The 11,776-nt window shown below is 44.1% G+C and overlaps 4 protein-coding genes across 4 annotated transcripts; 1 reads left to right on the plus strand and 3 right to left on the minus strand.

Moving 5' to 3' along the window:
* Positions 1 to 298: 298 nt before the first annotated feature.
* Positions 299 to 1,192, minus strand: Bfra_004839 (putative flavoprotein oxygenase protein; the record flags this gene model as incomplete). The annotated part of the gene is made up of 1 exon (XM_037335230.1): positions 299 to 1,192. The coding sequence occupies one exon, from the start codon at positions 1,190 to 1,192 to the stop codon at positions 299 to 301; it is 894 nt and encodes a 297-aa protein (XP_037192325.1).
* A 796-nt stretch (positions 1,193 to 1,988) lies between these two features.
* On the plus strand, positions 1,989 to 3,539 carry Bfra_004840 (putative homoserine acetyltransferase family protein; the record flags this gene model as incomplete). The annotated part of the gene is made up of 6 exons (XM_037335231.1): positions 1,989 to 2,166; positions 2,281 to 2,381; positions 2,450 to 2,860; positions 2,939 to 3,035; positions 3,149 to 3,296; positions 3,383 to 3,539. The coding sequence occupies 6 exons, from the start codon at positions 1,989 to 1,991 to the stop codon at positions 3,537 to 3,539; spliced, it is 1,092 nt and encodes a 363-aa protein (XP_037192326.1).
* A 414-nt stretch (positions 3,540 to 3,953) lies between these two features.
* On the minus strand, positions 3,954 to 6,355 carry Bfra_004841 (putative reticulocyte-binding protein 2 protein; the record flags this gene model as incomplete). The annotated part of the gene is made up of 2 exons (XM_037335232.1): positions 3,954 to 5,770; positions 5,821 to 6,355. 2 exons carry the CDS (start codon positions 6,353 to 6,355, stop codon positions 3,954 to 3,956), a joined length of 2,352 nt encoding a protein of 783 aa, XP_037192327.1.
* A 1,079-nt stretch (positions 6,356 to 7,434) lies between these two features.
* Positions 7,435 to 11,736, minus strand: Bfra_004842 (putative transcription factor protein; the record flags this gene model as incomplete). The annotated part of the gene is made up of 2 exons (XM_037335233.1): positions 7,435 to 7,876; positions 7,931 to 11,736. 2 exons carry the CDS (start codon positions 11,734 to 11,736, stop codon positions 7,435 to 7,437), a joined length of 4,248 nt encoding a protein of 1,415 aa, XP_037192328.1.
* Positions 11,737 to 11,776: the final 40 nt, after the last annotated feature.

Consider the following 11,776-nt stretch of genomic DNA (forward strand, 5'->3'; position numbering starts at 1 on the left):
ATTTTTTCCTGGTGGGAAGGTAGTGCCCTTGTGTATCTTGGTTGGAGGCTTCTTTATGGGAGAACATTTTTTTTAAAGGACGGTTGGTCGCTTAAATTTCTTGCAAGTCTCAAGACAAAGGTATATAGGTGTAAAGGTTTTGCAACAGAGTATGCGTTTGCAACTTGTACAGCGTGGTTTCTGTATACAATCGGTTTAATATATAAGTACATAATCTCTTTCTTGATATTCTACTCTTCTCTCATGAATCACCAACAGTTTATAGCCCCCATCCTCTCAACATCGGTGTATAAGCAAATCATTGGTCTTCGAGCTTAGGCTTCACCAATTTCTTCGCTTCCTCATCCTTTCCAACAGCAGTATCGTAATCTGGTCTCGGAATTTCTGTTCCGTCTACAGTCCTCCCATAAGTAATCCCTCCCAATCTCGAGATTGGTTTCAGGACTGCGGGATCAACAATATTCTTCTCTTCGTTAATAGCATTTTCCCTGACCCAAAATCTGGTCCCCTCAATAATTGCCAAAACTCCCGTTTTCTTGCCTGGCGTCGCTTTACTCTCGAATTCCTTCAAACTCTCTAGTTTTCCCTCGACACTGAAATGTGATTCTAGTACTCTACTCGTCTTGACAGTTGTACAAGGAGCGGGTGTAAGTCCACTAAACGCCCATTCCGATTCGCCATACGGTGCATTAATCGAAGTCGAGTTTGCCGCTTCGATGAAGTGTTCAGAGATGATATTGATGGTGCACTCACCCGTCTCCTTGAGATTCTTCAACGAATCTTTCGCATTATCTAATCCTCCTGAATATCCCAGTGTGAAAAGTGGGGGATCGTGATTAATCATGTTGAAGTAACTGAACGGGGCTAGATTTGTCGATTTCCCGTCCGCGCTGCGAGTACTGACGAATCCGATGGGCCGTGGAATGATGGATGAAATCATCAACTTGTAGTTGTAGACTGCGGGGCGACCTTCTTCGTAGGGATCGATTTCGATATGCGGGATCTTGAGAGATTCGCCGTTGTCGTTGGCGCCGGAACCGAGTTTCCAGGAGGGAGAAATGGTTTGTGTGACGTTCCAGGATCGGGACGCGTCCCATGGCGAACGAGATGCTTCGACGGCTTTGAAGTCACGATGCGGATTGCGGTTTATGAGCTTTTCGGCGTCGGCACGTTGCTGGGTTGTCGAGGACATGGTTGCTGAAGGATAGAGATTGGAGATGAAGATGGGTTTTGTGGTTGAGAAGAAGTGGTTGAGGTTTGATTGCAGCGAGGGACTTGTTGATGTGAGTTACAGTTAGTAGATGAACTAAATGAACTAAATAGCGGGGAGATACTACAGCTGTCGAAGGTGGATGAATATCTGTGTACGTACCGTATCGAAGTTTTAAATACTTGCCTGGCTCTCAATTTCCTGATTGACATTGACGATGGGCATTGAATTCAACACGAGGGAAACACAAAATATATATCTGCAGTGCAAACTTGGAGAATACCCGATATGGGTTTTGTAAAACCGATGCAGATAATTGATGTGACTGTTGTTCCGCCACCATATTTCGTCACAGCGGCTTTCATTCCGCTTGAAGAAGTTGTGGAGATTTGGCTGATAAGGTTGATGACACCGCAATGATACGAAAAGGGACAAACGGAGGGAGAAGCTCGGTACCAGCAAGGCTAGAATCGGTCGAATATGTACGTGACTATTGATAGATGGGGTAATCTAGTTACATAAAGACCATTATTCTTGAAGCTATTCAGAGAACGACAGCAAGCTTAAACTCCGAACATTTGAAATCAAAGTCACTTGGTCAGCACTACTCCCCATTCCTGACAAATACAAATTGGCCTTGAAATCGTCGATATATCTACTTATCTACTCGTCGGCTATCACAAGTATATCTGAGAGCTACTTAAAAGCTGATAAATCATAAAAGGCAAAGAAAAACATCCAAATTTAAGCAAACACAGTAGACAACACAAGAAATAAAATGGATTCTCTACCTTCTCAACTCTCTTCCCTCAAATTAGCACCCGGAGTCCAAAGATACTCTCTTGGAAACTGGAAGCTTCAATCTGGCCAAGAAATTCCTGATGCTCATATTGCTTTCAAGACATTTGGAGACCCAAGTTCCCCTGCTATTATCTATCCTTCTTGGTTTTCTGGAGGTGAGTGATGAAACCTGTGCCATCTACCTATGTAGCTACATGATGGTATTGTTGGAGTTTAAAGTCACGTCAAAAGCCAGATACACAAAGTATGTTAACGCTGAAAGTAAATAGCAATCGCGGACAACGAGTGGCTCATCGGAGAAGACCAAGTATTGAATCCCCAAAAATACTTCATAATCATCACCGCACTATTCGGAAATGGAGAATCAACCGTAAGTCTCCCTGCTTCATTCCCCATCCCCCCACTCCTCCTGATCCTCAATACTTACACAAAAAAAAGTCTCCATCCAATTCCTCCATCTCCCCTTTTCCAAAAGTAACCTTCTATGACAACGTCCGCGCTCAACATACCCTCGTGACTTCCCATCTCCAAATCACCCATGCACGCGCTGTGATCGGTTGGTCCATGGGCGCAGGTCAAACTTATCAATGGGCCACCATGTATCCCTCATTCATGGACATCTGTATTCCGTTTTGCGGATCTGCAAAAACAGCTCTTCACAATCAGGTCTTTTTAGAAGGTGTTAAATCTGCATTGTTGGCTGCCAAAAGTCTCTCGAGTGCAGGATCCCAGGAAGGTGTTGCTGTTAAAGGAGAGGAAGGAGATGAAGTGAGAGTTTGGAGTCAAGAGGAAAGGGAGGTGGGATTGAAGGCTTTTGGGAGGGGGTATGCCGGATGGGGATTTAGTCAGGTGAGTTGATACTGGTAACATTGGGGTGGATGTACATGGGAGATAAGACTATGAGAGTAGACTAATACTATTTTTTAGGCTTTTTACAGAAAGGAACTCTTCAAGACCGTTCTGGGATTCAAAGATCTAGAAGATTTTATGCAAAATTTCTGGGAGAAATGGGCCCTCTCAAAAGGTACTTTCTATTAATTCTTTTTCTCATCCCTTCTTCTCATAATCCTCGCCCATTCCCACCCAACTCGTCAAACCCCTCCTCCTCTTCCAATCTAACACTCCCCCCAAAAACAGATCCAGAAAACCTCCTAACAATGCTCCACACCTGGGCCTCGGGCGACGTCTCCAACCAATCTCCCTACAATGGCGATTTCGCCGCTGCAATGGGAGCTATCAAAGCCCAGATGCTTGTTCTACCCGGAAAAACTGATCTGTATTTCCCGTGTGTATATTCTCTTTCTTTTCTTTTCCCTCTTCCTCCATCTACTCCCTTCTCCTTCTCCAACAAACCACACTGACACCCCCTAGACCCGAAGACTCCGAAATAGAAGTCTCCCTCATGCGTCCCGGCATCGGCAAACTCGATGTTTTCCCTAGCATATGGGGACATTGGGCTGGAGGGCCAGGTGATTCAAAGGAAGATGTGAAGTGGCTCAATGAGAGGTTAGTTGAGATTGGTTTGTGAATTTTGTGTTCCTTTGGGAGGGTATAGGGAAAGGGTGGGATTGTTTATTTATGAGGGACTCGGCAGGGGAGGTCGATTGTCCAGCGCAGCAAGCGGTGTGAAATTTAGCATGGCAATGGATTTTCGCATGATGTTTAATGTTGAATGGATGTGATTGGCGAGGATAAGATTTTATCATTATGACAAGTTTCTATGCTGAATGATCAGTATATGTACCTATGTATGAGTATATGTGTGTTTAAAATTCCGCGACTATGTACTGTATGCCATATCTCCTAGATTGTAGAACCGAGTACCGAACACCGGACGCCCTCAACTCATTCATCCTGGAAATGCTATTCCAAATTTATCCATCCATCCATCCATCCATTCCATCCCCTCTCGCATCCTAAACTTCCACACTTCACTCATTTGCTAAACCTCTCCATTTCTATCCCCTACCACTGGTATAACAGCCGGCTCCTCACTGTCCACACTAACCCTAGCCCCCTCTCCCGCGATCTTACTACCCATACCCAACCCACTCTTCGCACTGCCACCGCCAACACCACCCCTTTGACTGCCACTTGCACTTCCCATACTACTCCCCCTCTTCCTCCCTGTCCCCTTGAAATTTCCCGTCAACTCTTCCCTCACTTCCCTCAAAACTTCCTCTCCGGGTATTCCCAATCTGCCCAACCTTCCCACCAACAATGTATTTTCCCTCTGTACACTACCCACCTGAACTCTCAAAACCTCCCTTTCCCTCTTCAATACTTCAATCTCCGCTCTTAAACTAGCATTAATCTGCTGTAACTCCTCTCCCTTTTCCTTTTCTTCCCTCTTCTTCTTTTTCTCCTCTTGCTTCTGTTCCTCCCTCAATCTTCTCCTCTCCAATTTCTCCATTTCCTTTTTATGTTTCTCTTCTATCTTCTTGACCTCTCTCTCGTGTTTCTCCTCCGCTTTGCGAATTGCTTCTTTCTCTTTCTCACCATCTTCACTTTTCTTATCCGCTTCTTTTTGTTTTGCTTTCTCCAATTTTTCGTAAAGTTTTCGTTTCTTATCCTCGAGCTTCTGGAGCTCTTTATCTTGTTGTAAATTTACCTTTTCGACCGCAGCTGAATCTTGTGATGATACTTTTCGGAAGGACAGAGCTGATTCAAAACTATCTACTGTAGATTCGCTAGAAATAGATGAGGTGGATAATGATCGAGAGCGAGTAATGGGAGCGGAAGTTTGAGCAGAAGATTGTTCGCTAGTAAGTTGTAGAGGTCCGGGGTTTTGAGCCGAAGGAGATTCGGTGGCATGAGGTAGACGGTCTGCAATGATTGCTGGTGCATATGGAGCGAATAAAGCTCCGGCTGTAGTTGCTACTCCTGCTACCATGTCGTATATTCCACCACCATTTGCGGGTAGTTGTTGCTGTGCTGGCTCTGCAGGTCTTGTTGGGCCAGCAACCACAGATGTAGACTTTTCTCCTTGACTATCTATACCTGCAAGATGACCGTTGGTTTGGTAATTGTGTAAATCTTTTTCGTGATTATGGTGATGGCGATGGCGATGTTCACGTTTTGCCGGCTCCGCTGTGTCATTTCCCCCAGCAAGTTGTTCAGTAGGTTCATCATCATCGCTATCCAAATCTTCGATTGTTTTCGAACATGCCCAGTCCAAAAATTTACCTGCATCCGAAACAATAGCCGATGGTGTTCCACGATCAATCATAAATCGTGGTATACCCCCACCAGGATCACTTCGGGTAACCATAATCCACTCAATAGGATTTTGTTCCCATTCATCATCCTCACTTGGTACAGGCGTCTTCTCCTCTTTCGCAGCTTGAGCCAGATTACTATCGGAACGTGAAGCTTGCTTATGAATTTCCTCTCTCTCTTCCTCTGTACTGGATGAATCATGCTTTTGATGAGCATTCCTCAAAACAGCCTCTTTGCTCAAATTCGAAGCGGATCTATCTCTTGTATGTCCCTTTGTAAGATCAGATGAAGATGCTGATTTCTTGGGAGGCGGTTTCTTGATTGGTATTTCTCGAATGAATTCAACAGATTCATAATATCCTCTTATATATCCATCACGCGATGGAGTGTCTGGATGTTGACATGGTCTCGATATTACCATGAAATGGCGGGGTACCTCGTTGTTATTTTGTTCCTTGAGCGCTTGATCTGAGGACATAAACATGGTGACAAAATCTCTCGGGGTTGTTGGCCCTGGAAATTGTGCTGATAAAAGATATACTGGTATTCATTAGACCGTTGTCCCTCTTCCCAATTTATTGTAAACGTACCTTCCATTTTCCCAATTCCAGAAACATTGTTATACGCTACTCTCTTCTCTCCACCAATACCTCTAATATTACCTTCACCTGGACCCCCCTGAACCTTTAGGGTTTCTGGAAATTCCCTCTCCAAGCCTCTCTTCCATTTTGTAAATCCCAGTCCCTCATGTACACTCCTCCTCGCAAACCAAGTGCCCTTTCCATCCTTTCCCTTACAAGAATATACACTTATACCCAGTGGATTATCAGCCGGTTTTAATTTTATTTGTTTCCACTCCTTCTGAAGAGATTCGATATCGTGAGGTGGAGGCGGAGATCTAGCAGCAGATGCGGAGACTTCGGATGCTGAGGATGCAATTGAGGATGTTGTGTTTGATCGCGGACGACTGTTGGAAGATTCAACACTGTCGGGTATGGGGACTGAATCGATTATCAATTGAGCGCTGTTGAATGCATCTGATAGGAATGGTTTTAAATTATCGGTAGGGGTATCATCGTACTTCACAGCGCCCAGTGATTTGAGAGCTTCATGAAGAGCTGACATTTCTTTTGCTGTTCGGATTCTTTGTTTCTTCAATCAAGAATGAAATGTGTAATCTCTGCTTTCGACACAAGGCTATGGATGTAGGGAGATGTAGACAAGGAAGCTTGAGAGTCGTGGAGGGTTGGAATGTATTATGTATGCGGTTAAGTTCAACAAGTAGTAAGTCAGTAATAAGCAAGATGCAGCAGGCACATGGGATTTGAGATTTAAATAGATCAAGTGAATGGCATTCAACAAAGGATGCAAGAGTGTTAGGGATAGGGAGGTAGGTAGGTATATGTAGGTCTTTCATAAAACTCCGGCAGTATCTGGAATCCGGATGTGTTTACTATTGCCTCCCTTCCAAGTTTGCATTCAATCAATTACCCAATGTGTATTGAAACAACACACCGGCGTCAATACGCCATTGAACAAGTAGAATATCGATAAAACTACTTACCTAAGTAGTACTCTATAGAATCTTTATCCATCTATATCGTAATTTGTTGCGGTGCTGCGGGGTTAAATACAAATCATTTACAATATGATTGGTCTAGCTCTTCATTATTTGAGTAGAAACTAGATTTCTTTCCTTGTAGAGCGCTTTGACGTCATTTCCCCAGCACAGACAATGAAGTAGACAGAAATGCATGAATGCGTGGATGCGTGAATACGTGAATACGTCAGTACGCGGAAATGCAAGTTGTCTACGAGTTTGCATGGGAGTTCCGAAATGAAAATTAACATGGAATTTTACATTAAAAGGGGGAAAACCTCCGGGGAAAAAAAGTGGTCAAATGATTGATTCCGTCCGATGTTTGTGAACGAGAATCTTGCTTCGAGTAGGCATGAAAGTCTTGGAGGATTATTTGTTATGTATTATTCATTTGTGTACAAAGTAAAGGTAGTGAGTGAGAGTGACTACTTTTACCATACCATAAAGTCCATCCTTGGCTATGCAAAAAATTGGACTCTATCCATCCACCAAAACCCAATGTTCTTGTACCCAACGCCTTGCTCAATACATATGCTGCCGATAAGGCTAACTAGGCGGATAATGATGCCAAAGATATCACAGTGTAGGTACATATTTACTGCTCTCAACCGAATGTTACACCCTCCTCTCCTTGTGTGAGCAAATCCTGTTCGGCTTTACAGCTACCACAATACTCCTGATGCCACTTCCTGAGTTCATTCATATTATCATCCACCTGAAGAACTTGTTGACTTGAACCTCCTTTGACTTTACTACTTGATAGACTATTTGTCTGGTTCTCTCGCAACATCATGTGAGCTTGTTTGCATCTCATGTTCTCATCCAGGAGCCAATTCTCCCATTCTGCTTTGAGCACATTTCTCTCAATATTGTTAACCACTCTCATGGCGATCATCAGATCGTATCTGTACGAGCCTAGATGCTGACGGGTTCTTCGAAGTCTCTTAGCTGTTGATTTGGTTGATGTTTTGGTGAATGGTGACCCTGCCATCTCATAAGGAGCGTTCAGATCCGTAACATTGGCGATTTCCATAAATTGCGTGTAACTATTAAATCATATTAGCATATTTTCAAAGGTTGGTGGGATGGCGGATGCCTACCATTTGCTTTCATGGTGACTTTGGACTCCCGTCGATAGGTTATTCACAGCTTCGTCAAGATCTTTCAAATAAATTGCTTTGCTCATGCTTGGATTAGGACCGACTCCCATTCGACTCATGAATTTTGCTGCATTCCGTTCTGTCCACCATTCTGATGTATCGCGGCCAGTAAGGAATGCGTTTACCAACATGCTCAATATCAGTGCAGTCAAAATGATAGTGTGGGCACTGGATATCTTCCATATGGATCGGAATACCGCAAACGTCCACATCATTACCGATGATATACAACTCTCACCAAACGAGCTGAGTGTCTCAAGCAACATATTTGTGAGTGTACGTTGCTTAATTTGTGGCCGTTTTGACTTGCTTGCGTCGTTGGCCGAAAAAAGTGAGACTGTTTTTTGGTGTCCTACATGTCCGTAAATGTGAATAGCCTTCTTTGTCCTGCTGTTGGGTCCCAACTTTCGAACTTGATCAGCAATAACATCGGCCAAATCTTCAGCATCCATTGCACAATCATCGAGCGCCTGTCTCTCAACTAGACCTTTTCCAATTTTAGGGGATTTTGACCATTCGACCTTCGTGTAGATTGCCAATTTGCACTTTGATTTGGCGACATGTGTAATGACGATCTTCGAGACCAGCATAAAATCTTGAAAATGAGGTAGATGCCAAGGGGTCTTGGAATCCGTAACAACATAACATACATGGTCGTTCATGATATCAATAATTTGATGATCAACAACGTTTGCTTGTCGTGATCTTCGCCAGGAATCAACGTAGTCAATTTGAAATTCAAAGTCTCGACGCATGTGGTTACCATCAAGATGAATCCATGGACCTTGAGCAATCTTTTGTGCCCTCCGTTCATGGTAAAGTAGTTGAAACACTGCACTTTTGTCGCCAAACATCAAGTGGAAAAGAGCCTTTGGACTGATACCAAATTCTCGCTCGACCGTCTTTCGTTGCATATCGGGTGGCTCATAGATGACAGGCTGAGAAGGAAGTTGGAATTTCTGCACTTCCTTCCCTTTTCTATTGAAATTGAGCCCGCGCTCAACATGCAATGAGGCTCTGAGATCACGATCTCTACGACTGTGAGTACGACCCGAGATCGTCCCATCATCGATTGGTGTATTGACGTCAACATCCTCCCAACTCTCCATGCTAGGACTTCTAGTAGGGTCTTCATGCTCCATTTTGATTAATGCCGTCATGATATCTTCTAAGCTCATCGGATTCTCGGCTTGATTTATATCAACCAAAAAATTCAGTCGCGATTGAAGCAATCGAAGAGGCTCAAGGAATGTTTTAATGGTGATCCTGTTAAATCCTGTATCAGGTGAAGTATCGAGGAGATGCAGGAATAAGAAGTCACAATCTCTGCCTGGAGCAGCTGTAACTTCACTAATACTAGCCAACTTAACGCCAGTTATCAAAACAAGGCCCAAATGATGACTGTAGAAGTATATATCTTTTTGAGTGACGTAAACTCTTCCAGGAAAATCATGCTGCTCATTTGGATTCCAAGTCGCACGAAAGACAAGTATAACTTTGTCCTCTCGTGGAACATTTGGAAATAGCATTCGAAATTGTGCATCTTGAGTTTTTAGCTGGATTGGGTAATTGCTCGGGTATACTTCTGGTCTGGATGCAGATTGATTCGCTGCACGCGCAACTTCAATATCGATACTAGCACTGGCGGCTTTTCGGTGAACCATGGGTGAGGGAACTGGGGTTGCTAAAGAATCAGTCAATGGACTAATGGGGCTCTTTGCAGACCCAAGTCCATTATCGGGTTTTAAGTTCTCGTCCGTACCTATCTTTGGAGATGGTTCCAACGGCTTTATACGTGGGCTACCAGGTGCCGAGCGAGATCCTGAGCTTGGAGTTTTGATTTCTCCCTTTTCAAGGCGATTGATGTATCCCCAATTGCTACTGCCCCATAGATTGGCCATTATACCACTAGGCATTCCTCCACTAGCGTCACTCTGACCAAGACCAATTCCACGCTCTCCGCTAACTATCACTGCCGATTTGCTTAAGTTTGTAGGAGCAGGCGGGTTTATGAGGGTGGAGGGCGCCAAGGTACTTGCAGCATAATCTTGAGTTGGTGACTGTAAGGTAATTTGTGGATTGGGAAGGTTATTTGTAGATGTTGAAGGTGCAGAGATTGGAAGAATCGTATGACTAGCTGATATCAAACTAGCGATACCACCCGATGCAGGTTGAGATGCACTTGGAGGTTCGTTTGACTGCATGCTAGTCGACTTTCTGTGCAGATCCAGTTTTTGCATGATTCTAGCAGCATGTTCTCGACCAGTTTCGCCCTCTTCTCTTGAAGTAACAGAACGACGAGGAGGGACAATATCGGAGCTGGGCCTTCCAGCAAACTCTACTCCAGGGATAGGTAGTGTGCCGGACCTTTCGACCACATCTTCACTGCCATACGAAATTTGACCATCTGCATTTTTGGCAGCAAATTCGGGAATAGAAGGTGGAGTAATAGCGAATGCGGGATCGATTCCTCCAGCACGAAGCGTTCTAGGATTTGCACTAGCCTCGAGAGCTTTATTTTTAGCAAGTTCAAAAGCCTCAAGCCATTCCATAAGAATAGCTTGGGTCTCTGCTTGAACAAGAATTGTTTGATTTTTGGTTTTGACCTCAAAACAGAATCGGCGATCTTCCTGAACAGCCGGTTTCACATTACAAAGAAGGACGCCAATCTTCTCACTCTCCTCTACTCCCCCAGATTGTATTCCTTGAACCAGCCAACCAAAAATACCGTCTTTAACATAAAACCAGCGACGGACCCACAAAGTTCTTGCGGGCTTACCAGATATTGTTCGTAAGAACAGCCAATCTTGTTTTTCCGATCGTTCAGCATGTTTGCTTTGAGGTTGAATAAGTCCAGTCGAAGGTCCTCTTGAGCCAAGGTAGGCAACCGTTGAAAGATTGTAGTCTTCCAACTCCCTGGATGGTTTTGATGCCTGGGATGCAGTTTCCGCAATATCTCGCCTGGCAAGCTGCAATTCACGGCGGAATGTTGCCTCACCAGCTTCCATTTCTTTGCTCCATCCTCGCACGCGATCCATCTCATGACCCCATTTAGAAAGAGTTAACGAAGAGACTTCTCTTGTTCTCTTCATCTCCTTCCATTGATCAGTTGATACTCTCACAAGTAATTTGTCGATCGTATATCGTAGCTGGGGCGCAAGTAAACAAAAGTCCAAAGATGCTTTCAAATATGCTTTTCTGGTTTCGTGTACTTGAAAAGCGTCCTCTCGCAGCGCCGAAGGCTCTTTAGTTTTTGATTGCGCCACATATCTTGCTAGTGTAGAGTCAAATGTCTTCTGCGATTGCTCTAAATATCTTCGAGCATCTTTGAAATTCCGTAGTTCTGAAGCCATGAATGCTTTGATGGGCTCGCATATATTTGTATCAATTTTCCTAGTACCAGCCATAATCTGCGACCACCATTCCTTCGACCCTTCTCCGAATCTTTGCATTGCCAATAAGGTATAGTCATGATCGAGGACAGCTTCGGAAACGTTCGCAGGAGGGATCGATCGAAAGAGAAAGTTATTGAATGCATCTTCTAATGACGAAGCGTCGTGAACAAGTTTGGTTATAGATTTGACATAGGCATCGAGCCATTTCTCAAGTATCTCCACTTGATCAGAGAAATGTACTGCTGTCGCGCGAAAGGTGGGTGAGTCGAGGGCTGCTTCTTTCAAGCCTACTGGTATTAAGCTCAATGGCTTATTGAGCTGTGGTATAACGGGCGGCGCAACGTCCGACATGTTGATTAAACTCTACGCAGAGTAAAAGATAGAATAAATT

Source organism: Botrytis fragariae, assembly GCF_013461495.1.
Source record: "Botrytis fragariae strain BVB16 chromosome Unknown tig00000054, whole genome shotgun sequence".
NCBI lineage: Eukaryota > Fungi > Ascomycota > Leotiomycetes > Helotiales > Sclerotiniaceae > Botrytis > Botrytis fragariae.